At 37.4% G+C, this 19,883-nt stretch overlaps 1 protein-coding gene across 2 annotated transcripts in view; it reads right to left on the minus strand.

Annotated features, from left to right (window-relative positions):
• LOC306860889 (SPRY domain-containing protein 3-like) overlaps positions 1-19,883 on the minus strand; it is a 46,923-nt gene that overhangs the window by 11,933 nt on the left and 15,107 nt on the right. For both annotated transcript variants that reach the window (XM_079402893.1, XM_079402894.1), the window contains one exon: positions 9,918-10,067. In XM_079402893.1, the coding sequence (XP_079259019.1) occupies positions 9,918-10,067 (150 nt within the window). The remainder of the gene's footprint in view (positions 1-9,917; positions 10,068-19,883) is intronic.

A 19,883-nucleotide genomic window follows, 5' to 3' on the forward strand; every position in this document is an offset into this window, starting at 1 on the left:
TATTAAAATGTAATTTATTCCTGTGATGCAAAGCTACATTTTCAGCATCATTACACCAGTCTTCAGTGTCACATGATCCTCCAGAAATCATTCTAATGTGTTGATTTACTGCTCAAGTTGCATTTATTATTATCAATGTTGAAAACAGATGTGCAGCTAAATGTTTTTAGAAACGGAATATGAAAATTAATAGGAGTTCAAAAGAACAGCATTTATTTGAATAGATAAATAGTCTTCACTCTCACTTCTGAGTAACTAATCAATGCATCCTTGTGGAAAAAAGCATTCATTTCTTTAAATAAAATTCATTTTCAAAAAAAAGTCTTAAATTAATAAAAAAGAAACTCTTACTGACCCCAAACTTTTAAACAGTAGTGCAGGTTGACAACTAATTGTAGCCACAGTAACAATATTGTGGATGCTGTAATAAAAATAGTTACTTATGGAAAGAAATGATACATAAAGTGCATTAAAAATGCAGAAAGAATACACTTATGATGCATTAAGAATGCAGGGCTCTAGACTTTTGCGACTAACCTTTTCAGTTGGTCGCACGAGCACATAATTTGGTCGCGACTCGCAATTTATTATTATTATTTATTTTTTGCTACAACATTTGATTAATCAATGCTTGCCGATGAACTTTTATCATAGTTTATAGTTATATGGTAACGAAAATGTTCAACATTCAGCCCGTTCTTTTTCATCAGTATTAATTGAGATTAAAATTTTGTGAACAGGAATTCTAAAACAAAAGATGGATTCATTGTTATTCTTAATTATAAATCACAACAACAATAAAACAGTACGTTACAATGACAAACTAGCTTACATAGACTAACATTTATTAACAAAAATGAATAAGACGAGGCATGGCATAGGACACATCGCATGCTGTATTATATACAGACTAATAAATTACAGAATGTTTAGCAAACACTGAGGAATCAAATAATAATAATAATAATATGAAAAAATTAAGGAAAGCCTCCATAGTGTAATGTGAGGTAAACAGCAAAGAAGCTGTTCAAAAATGAAAACGAAAAGAAAAGTAAAACTAAACTGGCTGTTGCTGACAGGACTTGGATGTTTTTTTCTACAAGAACACCAACATGTTCACCTTCTCTGGTTTAAGAAGGGGTCTTTTACTTTAGTTTGAAAACCAAATCCTCCGTTGCGCTCAGTCTGCTGTGCGCACCTTGGCGCTCGTGCTGACGCGGCGAGTATAAAAACCAGGCTCTACTGAAGCGCTCGTGCTGAAAGCGTCTCTCTTCACGTGATCAGTGAATTCTGACTCCTGCTACGATCTGCTGCGGCTCTGCAGCGCACTTCTGTATGGAGCAGCTCAGACCATGCATTCGCACAAGTGCGACCACGTCAAATTTCTCAAAAAATGCTCGCAGTCTAGAGCCCTGGAAGGTCTTAAAAGTAAATACCAATTCCTAAAATAATTTATTTCCAAAAACAACAATAAAATAAGTGGAACACAGGTGAGCAGCTCCATGTGCTAGCATTCTGTAATCTCGTCTAGAGGATTACAAGGGGATCTGTTTTGGTTAAGGCTGACAGAGGGTTATGTTATGGTTCAAATAGAGATCTTTTCATCTGTTTATCTAATAAGCAAGAGGAGAAAACAGAGACCAGGGGACCAGAAAACCCTGTCCTAGATGATTTAAACGAGAGTCACAAAATCCCTAAGAAAGTAAGATGACACATTTAACATCCCTTGGTCCGCCGGTGTAGGTGAAGCACAGGAAAGGACGATGAAGTTGTGCAACAGAAAGCATGGGGATGATGATGATGATACCTTAGACGAATCTGACAAACAGCTCTAAACATGTAGAGACAATGGAGTGGCGTTCTCTGGAACGACACATGACAAAGTAAACTGTTTGCAAACATTACTTAATTTCAAATGAGTTTACATCTGTGCCCTGACACCATGATAAATGATTGCACATTCCGTGCATTCGTACGATTACATCTGTGTTCCATATCATGTACCGCGTATAAACACACAAGCAAACAGACACTTCAGCATGCCATGCAATGCACACAAGCCATCAATCACCCCGCTCAGCCCAGCAACCCACATAACAGTTGTTGTTTTTTTGAATTTGTCAAATGAAATTATATACCGCATACTCCTGTTTGAGAAGAGGAGCTGTTCATGCATATAGCGTTTTGGCCCCCTGAGGAGACTGCAAAAGCCATTAGAGAGAAGCATCGAGCTTCCAAGAAAAACAAACAGTAGCATATGTGTCCATGGCAGAGCGCTATCAGATCCACCCTGGGCTTTTATGTGCGATACTCGAGCTGCCTGCATTTCCACACTGTGGCAAAGACAACAAGTAGCGGAGAGGCTGCCGGTGGAGGCAGATGCACATCTCTACATGACATATAGTGCAGAGATTAGGCCAAGAGAGTACCTGCCCTCAAACACCATAATACGGGCTCTGGCAATGGCATTTGTGCAAGCTGCTGTCACCGTGAAACAATAAACTATGAGCACTTTTAGAAAGAGTAAAAGTAAAAGCCTCACCAGGCAAGAAGTATACTATCTGCTGCTCTATACTACTTTTAATTTAGCCCCTGACAATGTCCAACTGTGTGTGTGTGTATATATATACAGTGCCCTCCATAAGTACTGGAACAGTAAAGACAAAATTGCTCTGTTGGCTGTGGAGTCAAGACATTTACAAATATGATTAAAAGATGAATATGAGACAAAACTACAGAATGTCACATTTTATTATTGGGCGATTCAACACATAGATGTTTTACCAGCTAAGAAGTTCAGCACTTTTAGAGTTTCATCCCTCTATCTGATGTGAGCATAAGTATTGGAACAGTTGCCTCACAGCTCTAAGTGATCAGCTGTGTCCTGTTAATTGATGAAGATGAATGAAGCTTTAAGGGAGGATGAAGACGAGGGAGCTGACTTTGAGAGAAAAGCAAGCAATTTGGATGCTAAAAGAAAGTAGGGTTGGGAATCGAAAATCGATTCCAGAATCGGATATTTGTTGTCAAATTAAAATATTGATTCCGCTTATCAATTCCTATGCGCTTTTTTTTCTTTTCTTCATCTGTGAGGACCGGTGTGACCTAGCGATCTGCCAGGACCTTGCTTACTAATCTAAGTGCACCAAAGTTTCACTGCATTTGTGATCAGAAGCCAAAAAAGCTAAGTATAATATCTGTGATAGCTAAACATGTTGCAAGAGAGGTGTCACCACCAACATGACATTAATTTAATAGATCGTTAAAGATTGCGAACATGATTCAAACACCAACGTGATTCTATTCCTAAACTACAATAATTAAACTGTTTCATTCTTCAACCTTTGTTGTGTGCGATCACAATGTTGTGATCACTTGGTTTGTCCGTGCTGCGTACGATTACACCAGTGTGATTTGAACATTTAAATCTGCATTCGCGCTGCTGCTGACCTAAAGAGACCAGCTGTCATGTATATGAATGAAACAGCTTCACAGTCTTTTCAACCACACACAGTATCATTAGTTCTGTTACAAACATTCAAATCACAGAAGCACTGTTATAAAAGTTTATAGTTCAGATATAAACTATGTACGGTAGTGATTAAAATAGAGTAAATCTCCTTTTGAAAGTAATTTGACGCTTCAAATGAAGATTTAACGCTTACATTGTTATGCCGGTAGGTGGCGAAAAGGGTCTGTTAAAATGTATTTGTCCTTGAAACATACAAGAGATTCGTTCAAGGACGCGGATTCATCCAGTAATGAAACAAGTACATCCTGACCGAGTCATTCATAAATTACATGTGATTTTGTTTAGTTGTCTAATACTTTTTTCTTCAGAATCATGAGAGAACCAGAACTTCCATTGGGAAAAAATATATATATATTTTTTATCCAGAATCATGCAGTTCTATTTTGCACAAAAACAGCTCTTAAAGAGTCAAGTTTTTATGTAGCCTGTTGAGTTGTCTCCATGGTATTCAGCTTCAATAAATGGTTTGCAAAAAAAGAGACAGGATAAATGTTTGATATCATTATTTAATCACATTGGAATCGAAAAGAATCGGAATCGATAAAAATCAAGTTTGGAAACCACCAGCGAGACCAGCAACCAACAATGACCTGATCGGCTGAGAAAACAACAGTAGTTGATGACAGACAAATCATAAAAGCTGTGAAAATGAATCCTAAAAGACGTGTCTGTAAAATCACCAACAACTTCCAGAAAGCTGGGGTGATGCTCTGACAATCTACTGACCTCAGGAGACTTTGACACAGAATTACAGATGCTACACAGCAAGATGAAAACCTCTGACCAGCACCAAAAATAGAGAGGCAAGATTAGAGTTTGCAAAAAAGCACAAAGGTGAGCCAGAAGAGTTTTGGAACTGTGTTTATGGACCGATGAGACAAAGATGAACCTTTATCTAAGTGATGGGAAAGCAAAAATGTGGAGAAAAAAACGGAACTGCAATGATCCCAAGCATACAGCCTCATCTGTAAAGCATGGTGGAGGTGGTGTCATGGCATGAGCATGCATAGCTGCCTCTGGAACAGGTCCTCTCAACTTTACTGATGACTTGATGACAGTAGCAGAATGAATTTGGAAGGGTACAAAACCATCTTGCCTACCAATATTCAAGAAAATGCCACCAGATTCATTGGGAAGTGCTTCATATTGCATCAGGACAATGACCCAAAACACCCTGCCAGTTCAGTCAAGGAATTTATAAAGGCAAAGAAATGGAAAGTCTTAGATTGCCCAAATCAATTTAAATCCGATTGAACATGAATTTCACCAGCTGGAGAGGAGAGTAAAGGCAGAAACTCCCCAAAACAAGCAACAATTGTAATTGGCTGCATTAAAGGCTGGGAAAAGCATTTCAAAGGATGAGATCAAGAGTCTGGTGATGTCTATGGGTCACAGACTCACTGCTGTGATTGTGCGCAAGGGATATGCAACTAAATAATAGCTTTTAATCTTTTATATCTGCCTTATGTTCAACTGTCCCAATACTTATGCTCACATCAATGAGAGGGATGAACTCTAAAAGTGCTGTTCATTTTATTTGGTAAAACGTGTTGAAACGGCTAATAATAAAATGTGACATTCTGTAGTTGTGTCTCATATTCATCTTTTAATCATATTTGTAAATGTCTTGACTCCACAGCCAACAGAGCAATTTTGTCTTCACTGTTCCAATACTTATGGAGGGCACTGTATATAAATCAAAGGAGAATTCCTGTCAATTTTTTCGGAAAGTGTTATTTCAATCACACTTCAGTTCACGTATTTAATATTGTGTGATAGAAATGATGGTAGTGGAAATTATATTTAAAGCATTTTTGGAATAAAACTACTAACTGTCTTGCAAAGGCTAATTTCACAGCAAGTTTTTATTGCTTCCTAAATACATATAATTAAATAAAATTTCCACACGCTTGACTGGAAATAAAAATATTCTGTTCACAAATTATATTAATTTCTTTTCTTCACACGTCACTTCTCTCATATTTCTTCTTAAGAAAGTGCACTAACTTTTGAAAAACATAAAAAAAAAGTAAAAAGTAAAACATTCATAACATTTTGGACGTATAAGACTTTTAAAGAAATTAATAGTAAAGACATTTATAATGTTAGACTATATTATTATTTTTTTTTGAACTTTCGATCCTGCAAAGAATCCCAAAAAATGATCACAGTATATTAAAATATTCAAAATATTAAGCAGCACAACTGTGTTCAACATTGATAATAATAATAATAGTAGTTTCAGCAGCAAATCAGTATATTAGAATAATTTCCGAAGGATCATGTGACACTGAAGACATCCTGAAAATTCAGCTTTTGATATCACAGGAATAAATTACATATTTAAATATATTCAAATATAAAACATTTAATTATAATACTATTTCATAATATTACTTACCATATTTTTTATTATTTTTTTTTTAAATGCAGCCTTGGGGGGAATAAGAGATTTATCTTAGTCTTTTAGACTAATAGTCTTTTAAAAACACATTATTTAAAACTGTAGTGTATACAGAATACATAATATGTTATGTATAATATTCTGTTTTAAAAATGTAACTACTCATTTTTTAATGTTGGATTTCCACAGATACGAGGTAAACAAGGTTAAAACAATAAAATCTACTAATACAAGACATTTGGAAAGCAGCAAAAATATTTTTTAAAGGCAAAATCTTTCCAAGGCAGTTGTTAATATCTTAAAAGTGGCCAAAGTTGAAGAAACACCCAAAAATACAATGGAGCGCCAGAAGAGGTCAGATGGATTGGTGACAGATGGACTATTGTGTTTCGTGCCGAACACTTCAAAAGTTGATCTGCACTTTGAAATGTGAATGTTTCCAAAATAAATGAGGACACCAGGGTTTTCAGGAACACACACTCCCTCGATTGCTCCATGGGAAGTGCTAGAGAGCTGGCTGAAACCGAAGCCCACGGAGCCGGATAAGAGCAAAGGAAAGGGTTGGTGCGAGAGGGGAAGGTCAGGAGGTGATAAGGGTCGAACCCATTCACGCAGACGTGGCCGCTGAGGCTCCGGTACACACCTCCGCCCCTCGTTAGAACCAAGAAAATCTTTGTCTTGCATCCTAGCAACCCAGTGTATATTCCGGATGCATGTGTACGAGCTTGTACAGCCAGCTAAAGTCCCCGTTCACAGGGGGTGAGGGTTCACTGATCGCAGATAAGAGCTCCGCTCTTCCTCCCGACATCCGCCATCATACTCAGGCCGAATTATAAGATAGTCTGACTCTGCCTTCTGACAGTCCCAGTTTAGGTCTATCAGATGTTCTCACCGCAGCTGAGATCCTGCCATTGCCATCCTGCCCATCATCGGTTCCTCAAACGGCAGAGGTGATACGCGCACTTGATGTTGTAACAATTAACAACCACATTGTTTGTAAACGTCTCTCCAGACACAGGATGCAGAGAACACGGTACACGTCCAATGGGAGTAAACAGTAAATAGGCGGCAATGCTTTAACTGATATTTGATACTAAATGAATCACAGATGCAAAGTTCCAGAAACCATCAAAATGACAAAAAACAATAACAAATTGCTCTCCGTTTCTCTGAGCAACCAGCGGCCTCGCACGACTCAACATGACAGGCTTGTTTACCGTCTGCCGTTCCCAACCTGAGACTAATTACCCTCCACTTTCCTCATGGTCTTGTACAGGATGTCAGGAAGAGAGAAGAACACAGTGGTCACGTTCCTGTTCCCCCCTTAACTATTCCCTATTAAAAGGAATAGTATAAAAAAAAAAAAAAAAAAAAAAAAAACCCAACTTATTTACTCAACCTTGTAATTTAGGGTTATTATCGCTAGCTACAACTGAAACCATTAAAAACTTTTGTTAATTGAAATAAAGCTAAACTAAACTATAGATATTAGATGAAATACTACAAAAAATAAAAACGTGAAACAAAAATAAAAACAAAATGGAAATAAACAACAAACTAGAGCTGAAATTAAAATATATTAAACCTAAGTAATAATCTAAAAAAATAAATAAATAACTAAACTAAAAATAAAAAGATGATGATTAAAGCTTATTTAAAACATTAATAAAACTACATATATATCAGGGGTGCTTCCTCTAAGGAGGCAAGGGAGGCAGTCTCTCAAAATATTGGATGAGAAAACTAATTTGTAGTACAAAATTATAGTAAAAAAACATCAATAATACAAAATATAACATTAATCAGGTTGGTGAAATTGAAAGTAATTAATCTCTGTGTTTGTGACCAATATTTACCGAGCTTTGATGACTGATGATCCGAAAAACTCAAAAATAGTTAAAAAGTTAACTATTAAAAAGTATAGCTGAACATAAGTTCACAAATAAAATATATTGTTTACACGGTTTCTGTCTTGAGTTATTATTTTGGAATAAATGTAAAATCCTTAAAAACAGTAACTTGATGAGATTCATACTTGGCTTTAATAAATAGAATATTGATCACATTTTTCATGTAAAAATTAGGGCTGCCCTCTAATAGTCGACTAACCGATAGTCGACCAGAAGGGGCTTAGACTATCAAAGAAAATCCACAGGAAGTTGCAAAGTCACGTAGTCCGCGACGGACAGATCATTAACAGCTGGTCTATGTGGTAATTACAGTACACTGGTCAGGACATCCAAACTGACCTAAAATATGGCTTATCATCTGAAAAAATGTAAGTAGCAGCAACATTACATGGCCACTCGCTCTAACACTAACCGAGAAAAATGTGCACTACTGAAGTGTTTGTGCAGAGTGTGGAAGCGTAACAGTAGCGAGCTCACTGCATAACAGTTAACTTGGAGGTGCCGGTGCAATCATTTGCATTTAACTTCAAATACTCAGTCATTTTGACTCAACAGATAAGAATACTACATCTTTCGAATCTGTGAAAGGTCTACTTTTATGTGTGTGCACTCACAATAAAAACAAAACATTGTGCTTTTGTAAATTAATGAAAGCAATGAGGGTGCGCTTTCTGCCGTCTAGGTGAACTTGAGGGTGTCAAAAAAATTAAATTAATTTAAAAGTTAACCAAAACTCTGTTTGCGCCTCACAGACATGAGAAATATATCTATAGAAGATGTCTACTTTTAAGTGAACCAATGCAAGTGGAAAACAAATATTTTTAGACTATATAATCTGTATGAAATGTGCACGTCCACTGTCGGCATCACTGCAGCCGAAAATACTTATCAATGCATTAGTGTAACGTTAAGGTAGTCGTCTTGCTGTTTTTTTCGTGACGCATTGAAAATAATCACTTCTGCCAGTGCACTGTGGCAAGCTTTAGGCGTGTGCTTGAGCGCTGATAGGATATAGGCAATCAAAAGCTCATTATTATGAATTGTCAACTTAAAATTAATGACTACTAGTCGACCAGAAAAATCTTCAGTCAAGGGCAGCCTTAGTGAAAATACAAAATAGAATAGTTTTTTTTTTCCTTTTTTTTTGATTGTCTAAGTAATGAAGAAAGAAAATGTGCCTGGGACATGAATTTACATTTTATTTTAAAATAAAAAGAAAGAAAAAATGACGACTTTGCCTTCGCATTTCAGAGCACCACTGCACATGTACATATAATGCATATAAATAACACTAAACTAAAAAGTTCACATTGCTCTTTAACATACAACAAAACAGAATGGCAAAAACCACCATAAATACATTAAAAAGTAGTTGAAGGACATTATATTCTAAACAGATTTGAAATGTAAGATTTGAAAGCTATGCCCAAAGCAAGGTTTATAATTGGTAAATAATTGGCCTGTTGCTCGTACAATGACTGTGTAAGTAAAAAAAAAAAAAAAAATTGTAATATTGCATGAGTCATTTGAACTACTTTTATGAATCTTTTATGATGCATTTTTGGAGCCTGACAGGCACTGGACACCATTTGACAGAAGAAATAAAGTCATAGGGGATCAACTTGAAGATGAGTAAATCATGACAGACGAGTGAATTGTTCGTTTGAGGTGATTTGCTCAAACCACTGTTCTATTTGCATTCTACACCTCAGGGCATTTTATAATGTCAGACTCTAACTGTTATGAGGACACAGTGTTGTGAAGCCGAATTTGCGATCTTGTTGTATATCCAGAGCTTACTGTACACTTCTCTTCTTGTTCAGGCTTTGACCAAAAAAAAAAAAAAAAAAATTTCACTGGGAATTTTTGATCAAAAGACAACACTATTGCAAAAAATACCTTAAAAAAACTAAACTAAATGGCATTTGCAAAGCATTTAACCTCCATAGTGTGACACAATGGTAATTTGTATCCATATGTGCATGCACTTCCCTACATTCACTGATTAAGCAGATGCTTTTAAACCAAGTAGCTAATTTATAAATGAGGAACAATACAGAAAATGACTTACTCTTCTTGCCAGGCCCAGGGCGATGTAGCACTTCTCTCCGGGATCCACGATCTCCACTTCAAAGTAGTGACTTCGTGTCGTGAGGGGCTGCCGGGCCTGAGCCAGACCAACATCCATGATGCTCTTCCCTTTCCCGACATATTCCAGAAGCTACGGCAGAAAACATCATAGACTTAATTTAGATACATTATACATGTTTTAATATCGTGTTTTTAACTGTTTGCTCATGTAGAAGGAAACAGGATCTTGTCACGGGGATTATTTGGTCAGTTTAAGGTTAATCTGGCATAAACCAGATGTATCTATAAAAATAGTCAGCCTGGCTGTGAGCAGGTTTGGGAAATCGGATATGTCGCCCCGCAAACATGTCTGGCTAAGCCTCAGTTTTTCAAGGAAAGGAAGATCTTGATTTATGGCTAGCCATCTTGAAACTGGTTTCAGGTTTTATGTTCAGACACACTACTGTTGAAGTTTGTTTTTAAAGAAATTTTACAGACCCTACACTTTAGAACAGCAGTGTGTGTGTGTGTGTGTATTATATATATATATATATATATATATATATATATATATATATATAAAAAGAAAAAAATCCTTGAGTGATGGCTTTGTTCTTAAGGCACTTGGAGAAGTATATTTAGAAAAATAATCTACATGCAATGAGATCAAGTTTGGGCAAACCCAAGCACACAGGAGTGATGACACATCTTCAGATTGATATTTTCCATCAGGTTAGGTGTGTTAGCAAAGATGTAATAAGATTATTAGATAAGACAAAAAAGGTTGACCTGTCTTCAATAAGTTCATGGGATAGTGAGGGTGGGGCATGAGCTTTCAACTACAGACATGTAAGTGGTATCGACAGCCCCACCTAGCCTTACAAATTAAAAGAAAAAATTACCAATGGAACAATTTTGACATGGCACAAATGTTTCATTCAACATTGTTGCAAAAAATGGCATTCATGCAAGTGTGAGCCATCTCCCAAGGACCGTCTCGACCTAATGATGCCTAACGTACACTTAAACATTCAATTCATAGGCCAAGTCAAAACACTTTAGATTAAACCTTGAAATCTTCCCACCTAAATGACATTTTTAGGCATCCTACGTCTGTTCAAGTGATCAAAAGGTCAAAAATGTAACCTAATGGACTGCCTTGTATGCACTTTTTGTATTGAACTGACAATTTAAAAACCAAAACTGAACTGCATATTTGGTTATCATATGCATATTTGAAAATCATTTTTGTGCATTAAATAAGTGGCAAAAAAAGACTTAAAATTGAAACCTAGTGAGCTGCCTACCTAAACTTCATTAAACTTAAGAATACAAGCTAGACAACATTTTTGGCCACCATATGCACTTTCAGGCACTCAATTTAAACTTTAACACCTCGGATCCCAACCTAGACTTCATTTTTTGGCACGTGTCTTAAGTCAAAAATAACAAAACTTCTGTACTTCAATTGAGAACTTAGTGCCTAACAGCATTTTCGGGTATCATATGCACTTTCAAATGTTCGATTTAAACTTTAACTTCACATTGAAACAATTTTGGCCTGCACATGACCTTTGAATTATCAAAAAAAAAAAAGACACTTTTGCCTGTCCAGACATCACTTTTGGGCATCGCATGCCTATGATGCCTAAAAAGGCTACAGCCTCTCTCTCACATTCTGTTTCTGGCCCAAAACAGCTTCTAAACTCGCAACACAGCATGGTGATTACTTTCAGATTTCAACTGGTTGTCATTAATTACTTAGAAATTTCCGTTTGCAACGTCAGAATCAGCACTTTATTGGGGCAGTGGAAAGATTTCGCCAATGCCATCTACAATAACCTTTGGTATCCTTGTTTACGCCGCTAGACAACTGCAGGTCAGACGGAGACTCTGACAAGGGGCCTCGTACAACCACACGCTGGTAACGACCAGATATTTTGAAAAACATGAAAATGTGCGTGCAAGTGTCAAATGGAGACTTTAAATGGCCATGAACAGATTGCTGTCAGTTGTCCAAGAATATCCCCCGCTGACATCAACTACAGAAAATAAAATGCAAAATCCTGCAAACAATCAGCAGCTGCTTTGATCAAAGCAGACTTGATCGATCCAACTAAACTGATTGGTGTTCAGTATAGAAGAATGCGTGTTTCTGGAACAGAAGGCATTCTCTTCTCATCTCCTTAGACTCACTGGTGGACGTACCCACCGAGGACCGATATCCATTTATTGGAATTAAATGCGGGTTGCTTTTTATAGACGCAAAACAGTGTATTTTTTCCTCCACCAGACTCTTCTTTTCAACATCAACCTCTTCAAGTTTTCGTGCCAGGACAGTTGCCTGCTCATTTGAGGATGGAGGCAAAATTACACCTAGTCATACCTTCCTGCCTCCTTGATGCTGAGTAATGGGGAGGTTGTCTACCTTTATACCACTCCTAGCGGCTCTCAACAGCTCTCAGCATGCTCGGATGACAGTGCTGACAGATCCGACATGCTCTTGAACGTCACCCTCCTCAGACCTACGTGACGGCGGCAGCTTGTTTTGTTGACCCGCTGTCCCGGCAACAGGTGCAACATTGTGAGCAAGTCCCACAACTTCCTGTCACAGTGCAGAGAATGTGGAAAAGGCAGAGGACACAAAGAGGGAGACGCCCACAAGTGGAGCCGCTGAGATGTTTGTCTCACTCGTCTTAAGTCTTTAAAATAGGGTCTATGTTTTGACAGCCTCAGACGAAATCTCCGAAGATGATGTTGTTATAAGTCGTCTGTCGGCTAGCGGTTACTCAAAGTCTGTCTAAATGCAATTTATCCTTAATTCACCTTGTTCTTTAGAGTGTTAAGTACTTGGCATTCAGCTGCTCATTTAATTGACAAAACAATATATTAAAAGCCTCAACATGCAGACTCTGTTTTGTGAAGCACTGGGAATTCCTGTCACTGTCCAAGACGATCCTAAATAAGCAAAACAAAATTATTTCAAATGATCTATGATAGAAAAGCACTTTTGTATGTTTACATCATGGTATTGCAGTACAGTTTCTAAATGCTTTTAGACAAGATGTGGCAGGAATATCCCCATTTATTAATGTTTCTACAAATATTGGGTCATGAGATAATTTTTCCTTTTGAGTTTTCTAGTTCATTGCACTATAACACCACATTGTAATGGTGCGATCACATTTATCGCATTTCAGGATTCCAAGCGATCAGAAATTTCATGTTGAGCGTGAAAGATTTCCACATGAAGACTTTACACTGGGTTCAATGAGTTGGTCATTGACCAACAGAGAGCCGCATGGTTTGAACGTGACTTCTATGTGCTTCATACATTGCTACACTATTGACAAATGGATCTACAAAATTTTGTTGACAAAGCCAAAACTATATAAAGCTATTAAAATTAGTCGTCTGTAACATTGTGACATTTCACTGAACACATCAGCACATAATTGCCTCCACCGAAGCACTACTTTCTACTTTCACTTCCATGACCTGTTCACTGGTGCCCAGAAATGGTGCAGAACAGTCACTTTTCCTGAGCACAAAAAGGTACCACTTGAGGTCATTTGCGTAAAACATGTTCATTCATCTCTGTGCCTTGTTTTTAATTTAAAAGAAGTTCTGCACGTCACGTCCACTCTGCTGCATCTAGCTGGAAAAACATGTCAGTCTGCACTGTTTGTAATAGTTTTTCTGTGAAATGCACACGGACGTCTTTGACCGTTACGGCGCGCCTCCCTAACACATTTTTAAGACGCTGAGACAAGTTAAAAAGATTAAGATAATTGTGTTGCTCCTGGCTGTGGAAACCGGCATGACTTTCCGAAGGAGCCCAGCATTAGGAAAAAGAAGGTTAAATGGATAACCAAAACTGAACATTTCGTCATCGTTTACTCATTTGGAAGGGCCTCCAAACCTGTGACACTTACTTTCTTCTGTGGAACACGAAAGAACATAGTTTGAAAAATGTCTAAGTAATTTTTGCCCCTATAAGGAAAGTAAATAGAATTCAATGTTTTTTGGACCCAAACATTCTTCAAAATATATTTTTTCCCCCACATATGAAAGTTAGCCATACAGGTTTGGAACAGCATAAGGGTGAGCAAATGACAGATTTTGGGTAAACAATCACCTTTAAAATTATTTACCAAAACAACATTAATGTGGGACTATAAATTAGCTTGACATTGCATTTTAGATTATTTGTGAATCAGTTAAACACGATAAAGGCACTACCAAGAAGCTGTTAATCAAAGATGGAGCAGTTAAAAACTATAACCATACCCCGCAGCCAAGCTGTAAGTAACGTAATGTATCTGTTGATGGCTATTTAATATTTATGGCTTAGGGTGCGGTATAACCTACCTGGGTTGGATCGAACAGCTGGATACAGATTTATAAACCCTTCAAGGTTACTCTGGATTATTTTCTCCGTTTTCACACAAAGATATTAGCCAATCATAACAGCGGGTGTTTGAGTAGCACTAAAGCTAAATGTTTAATTCAATGTAGATAAAGTGAGAGTGAAACAAAATCAATAACTAAACAATTTTCAATGCAAAAACAAACAACATTACTATTATGTTAAACCTTAAATAACATGAATTTACATGAGCAATACATTTTTACAGAATGTATTAATGTATTAAAGGGACAGTTCACCCAAAAATGAATCTTCTGTCATAAATTACTCACCGTCATGTCATTCCAAACCCGTAAGACCGTCGCTCATCTTCGGAAAACAAAGATATTTTTGATGAAATCCGAGAGCTTTTTGACCCTGCACACACAGCAATGGAACTACCACATTCAAGGCCCAGAACTAGGCCTGCTCGATTATGACAAAAATCATAATCACGCCCACCTTGAATGTGGTAGATGCGTTGCGGTCTATGCAGGTTCAGAAAGCTCTCGGATTTAATAAAAAAATATCTTAATTTGTGTTCTGAAGACGAAAGAAGTCTTACGGGTTTAGAGTGACATGAGGGCGAGTAATTAATTACAGAATTTTCATTTTGGGTGAACCATCCATTTAATTCGCATGAGCAAAAAATTCACCGCATATATTAATGTATCAACTACGAATGTCAACGAATGGGTCCTTGTTGTAAAACAATATAAAGAGGTCATACTAATTCTTATCAAAACAAAGTGATATACAAATATCTGCAAATATCTTATGATTATTTTACTATGAAGTGTGATAGAGCTGTGTCACTCTAGTGTTGGTATTTGGCTTATAATCAAAACCGAAACCATGTATTTCTTCAAAATAAAACTACTAGTGTTTATCTGGAAAAGAAATCTCAACAGTGGTCTGATATGGGGAGTCTTTCACCACCTTTCAATAGATCCAACTATCACTACCAGTTATTGCTGCAGGAATGACACTGCCCAATCATAATCACTCACTCCTGCAAAAGAACTGATGCTGTCATACATACAGGGCTCCAAACTGCGACTAAAATGGTCGCATTTGCGACCAAAAATATTAATTTGCGAGTGAAGTTTTTGCTGAGGTCGCCACTGGCGACTATATATAATTTGCATGAAAGGACTTTTTTCCCGATTGTTTTGCGCTCACATCTTTTGTTATGTTCACGTATTAAACTTACATAAGACGATGCGCATCAAAGTTTTACTGGAAAAGAGTTTCAAACAGTCCTCGTCTCTGCCACACACAGTCTGCTGAACGCAGTGAGAGAGACCTGAAAGGTGATAATATAAACAGCAGTACCCCGCGTCCACACGGTCCGTGTATGCGTCCGGATCGCGCGAGCGGAGAGTATCGCACTTAATGCTCAGGCGCGATCTCTTTAGCACCTCAGTTAAAGCAGCAAGTGAACACATTATATATTTCGATTTACTACTATAGTATGAAATGAACATGATCAAAAGGTAGGCAACAGGGGCGGCGTTAGGGGTGGGCTAAGGGGGCTGGAGCCCCGAATGTTTTCAGTAAAGCCCCGAATGTTTTTATTACTATGCCATCAATGAGTTTCCATGCGCAATAAAGTAATTTATATTAGAATTTAAATAAATAAATATCTCTCGACTCTCACGTCTACAGTGTCTGTCAATTTAAGCGTTGTCATTCACACCCGACAAAAACCGCCCACTGAGTCTAGTGCTTCTGACTGACATGTAAACTGGCCAACCATCGATGAGCATCTGAACGATCCAGCCAATCAAATTAGATCTTTTGGAGCCAGGCGGTTTGTTGGCGTGTAGTATTTTACTAGATCAATTTATTTGAAAAATAAAATGGATATTTCAAAATTCTTCAAAAAAAGGAAGTAAAACACCCCCAGCCAACACTTGAACGCCAAGATACAACAGCTTCAGGTATCTGTAACTTTTAATCATAGTATTATATTTCTTATTCGGTTTTAAATTGTGTCTGATTTAACGTTACATTTTGAACATCTAACAGTTAACGGTTGCGCAGCACAGTCTTTAGGACACACACACACACACAGAGCGGTTATAATGTTGGGTTAGCATGGTCTGTGGCATGACTTTTCGTGTCGGGGCAACAATTCAATAAACAAGATAATAAAAAAAGGCATATTTCGCTAAGGAAATGGTTCCAAACAAAGCATGTTGTTGTGCTCTGCAGCAACACACAGCGGTGTTTACTGAATAAATTTGCGTGAGTAAATGATTCACTGACCCATTCATAAAAACAGTTGCTTACTTTTTTTCTGAATGAATCATCTGTTTCGAACGAATCTATTGATTAAATGACTGACTGACTCACTCATTAAGGCAGTGTCTTGCCGCCACCTAGTGGCAAAGTACCATTCTAATTTTTTTCATCATTTCATATTTCTGTATTCCAAATTTTATATTTGATACATTAGCCTCATAAGATTATTTATGCAATTTGTAAGTGCTGTGTAAGTGCTCCTTCAAAAATATAAGTGTATAGAGCCCTGCGTTTATAATTATAATTGGATGAAAATGAGTCATCCTTAACATTTTTGGTGTTTTGGATTCACTACAGCTGGAGAACAATTAAATACAAAATAGGTTATAGGCTCTACTGGGTGATTTTTTTTATTTTACTGAGTAACATTCATCATTTTCCCATATAGTGTATAGATTTTTAGGCATTCTATTATCTCAAACAGCCTGAAAAATAGTGCATTTAGCTGACGTAAATGGGAAAAAAATCTCCCCGGGGGAACATGCCCCCGGACCACCCTAGGTTTGGGCTAAGCCCCGAATATTTACATCGTCTGGCTCCACCCCTGGTAGGCAATAAGAAAGCCTATAGTACAACTTACTGAAATGTTTTATGTAAAAGCTCATTCAGTGTTTCAAACTGAGGAAATGTATAAAGCTTGTAAACATTGCATTGTAATACATTTACCTCAGAATAACCACTCAGTGTCCATAAACTCATCAGTCAGCTAGAAAAATAACTATAAAGAGGAGCGTTTTGCTATATTTATGCTCTGTTGCATATTAATATTTTTACTTATTCTGTTGTACATGATTCAACTCCTCCTATAAAATTGCATTTTACTAATGAAGAAAAACAGACTGAATGTGTGAAAGACGTGACAACATTTATAGGATGCACTGCACTCAGTTGCCAAGTGATGCTTATGGTCCATGATATTGGTACAGATTCTGTGTAACGAACAATTCTTTGTGACTGTATATTTCAAGTTGTAAAAGACATTTAATTCACACTTTAAGTGAACCTTAGTCCCCCGGTCGACCTGATCATCTACAAGATGGATTAAAATGCTGATAAAGCCTAAAAAAGATAAGACATAAACACATGACAAAATGATTGAAATGTTAAAATAGGGGGGGGAAATAAAATAAAATAAACCACTTTTATTCTGTGGCACCTAAAAAAATAATTTGGCGCCTAAGTTTTTCTTTTATAGGAGCCAATGGCTCCTTACTCGATTTTTTTGTCTGGAGCCCTGACATAGCGTGATAAAAGACATGAGGGCTCTGCAAAAAAGCAGCTGTCATGTTGAAGAACATCAACCACAAAAAAAATTTGGTTTCCTTTTGATTAGTTCATGATGAAATGACCGAGGAGCTAAAAATAATCCGCCACATACTTAACCTTTCTGTCAATGCCCAAAAACAATGGCTCAATGAAGAAAAAAAATGCAAAAAATTCTCCAGTTATTCACTGTTAACCAGATGGTGAGAAACATTCCGAAAACACACACACAAAAAAAACAAAAACTAAACAGGGGTCACTGAGGTTAAAAATAATTTCTTGGTAACACTTTTTATTAGTTAACTACATTAGTTAACATGCATTAACTAATATTAACGAAGGGACCTTGTTGTAAAGCAAACCAAAGATTTTGTGTTTTGTTTTTTTTAAATTGTGAACTAAAATCACAAATATTTCCTTTCCTGAAAATCTGCTGCAATGAAAATACAACAGCCCTGCTCCTGGGTCTGGAATTTGTTTTTGCAACTTTTATGTGATTTCATAACAGAATGGAGCAGAGAACTTTGGGCTAACATGAGTTTAAATGCCTTACTTAAAAAAAACAGTGATAATGGATCTCTTGGGTATCAAACCAGAAGGCCTCAGGTTACTAGCCCTGAATGCTAAACGTTCCTGAATCTGGTTACAAGACCATAATTGCCAAAAACAGCAAGCTAACAGCTTAACCTCTACCAGCTATGCTTCAGGAACAACCTGAACCAATCAAAGGTCTATGAAGAGACTTAGTTTGAACTTTAAGCTAACAGAGTTCATAGAAGTGACATATGCATTACCAAGTCAGTTTACTCCATCTTGGTAACTCCAAGCAGCCTTTTTGACACATATATACAGCTCTTACCTACTCTAAAATCCCCAAAATATTTATGGTTCAAATAAAATGAGCAATAAAGTGATAAAATTGTGCTTCTTTAGCTTAAATCTGATGCTATACTGAGCATCAGGCCTTCTCCTTTTTACCCTATACGTCATTTGACTACCATATCTTGATTTTTATCAAAAAGGATGCAAACGCAAAAGGAAGTTACAAGTTAAAGCAGGTTAACAGCCTCTCCCTGCCACAGATAAGTCATAATTTCCTTTTTCTCACACTCTCAAGTTCCCTTTGAAGAGTGAAGCGATATTCCAGTGCCCTCACACACAGTTTCAACCATTCTGTTGTGGGAAAAAGATGAACTCATCCTGGCCAAAAAGTCCAGTGATATGGACACAAGGTTCATCAGATCAAATAGTGCTCTAAACCAAATGGAAATACAGAAAATCATCCAATTGCGCTGTAGGGATGTTACACAAAAAAAGAAAAGAAGAGCAGAGCAGGAACAGATGTCCCTGGTAGCTTATTCAAGATGAAACTATGAAGACCGTCTGACAGTGGTTAGTGTTACAGTAATACAGTTAAACAGGCCATAATGATAATGAATAACGAATTCCCGTCCAGGCTTAATTGTACGAGTGCGGCTCAAAAAGCTTAACCAGAATCAACCAGGCCACAGTCACATCTACAGCGCCAGAAGGCTTGAGGACTGTCATTAATTTTCTTGTGTACAACATTAAGACTAAATCATTTCTCTGACTGGGACGGGGGAATGTACAGTAATAGGCCGAACCCTTTGAGTCACCCCGTCAGTTTCAGACACTCAGCAACATTGCCAGGCCTGACGAAACCACAAACACTCTGAGCTGAAGTGTTTTAAAAAAAAAAAAAAAACCTCTCATATAGACAATGGGCCAAAGAGTTTATGACCATAAATCTTCACTCTAAAGCCAGCATTCTCAGACGTTATCACTCCCAACCAGCTCATAAGCGTGCGTGTGAGTCAGGGTGAGTGCATGCATGAGTACGAAGCAGTATGTAAAGCTGTGGAAGTGAGTATGTGCATGCCAGCGTTGGTGTGGATGTGGCTGTGTGCGAGCGGTAGTCCAGGTTGCTGTCTGGCAGCCACAGAGCCGTAGGGAGATTAGTCGGTGGGC

Source organism: Barbus barbus, assembly GCF_936440315.1.
Source record: "Barbus barbus genome assembly, chromosome: 41".
Taxonomy (NCBI): Eukaryota; Metazoa; Chordata; class Actinopteri; order Cypriniformes; family Cyprinidae; genus Barbus; species Barbus barbus.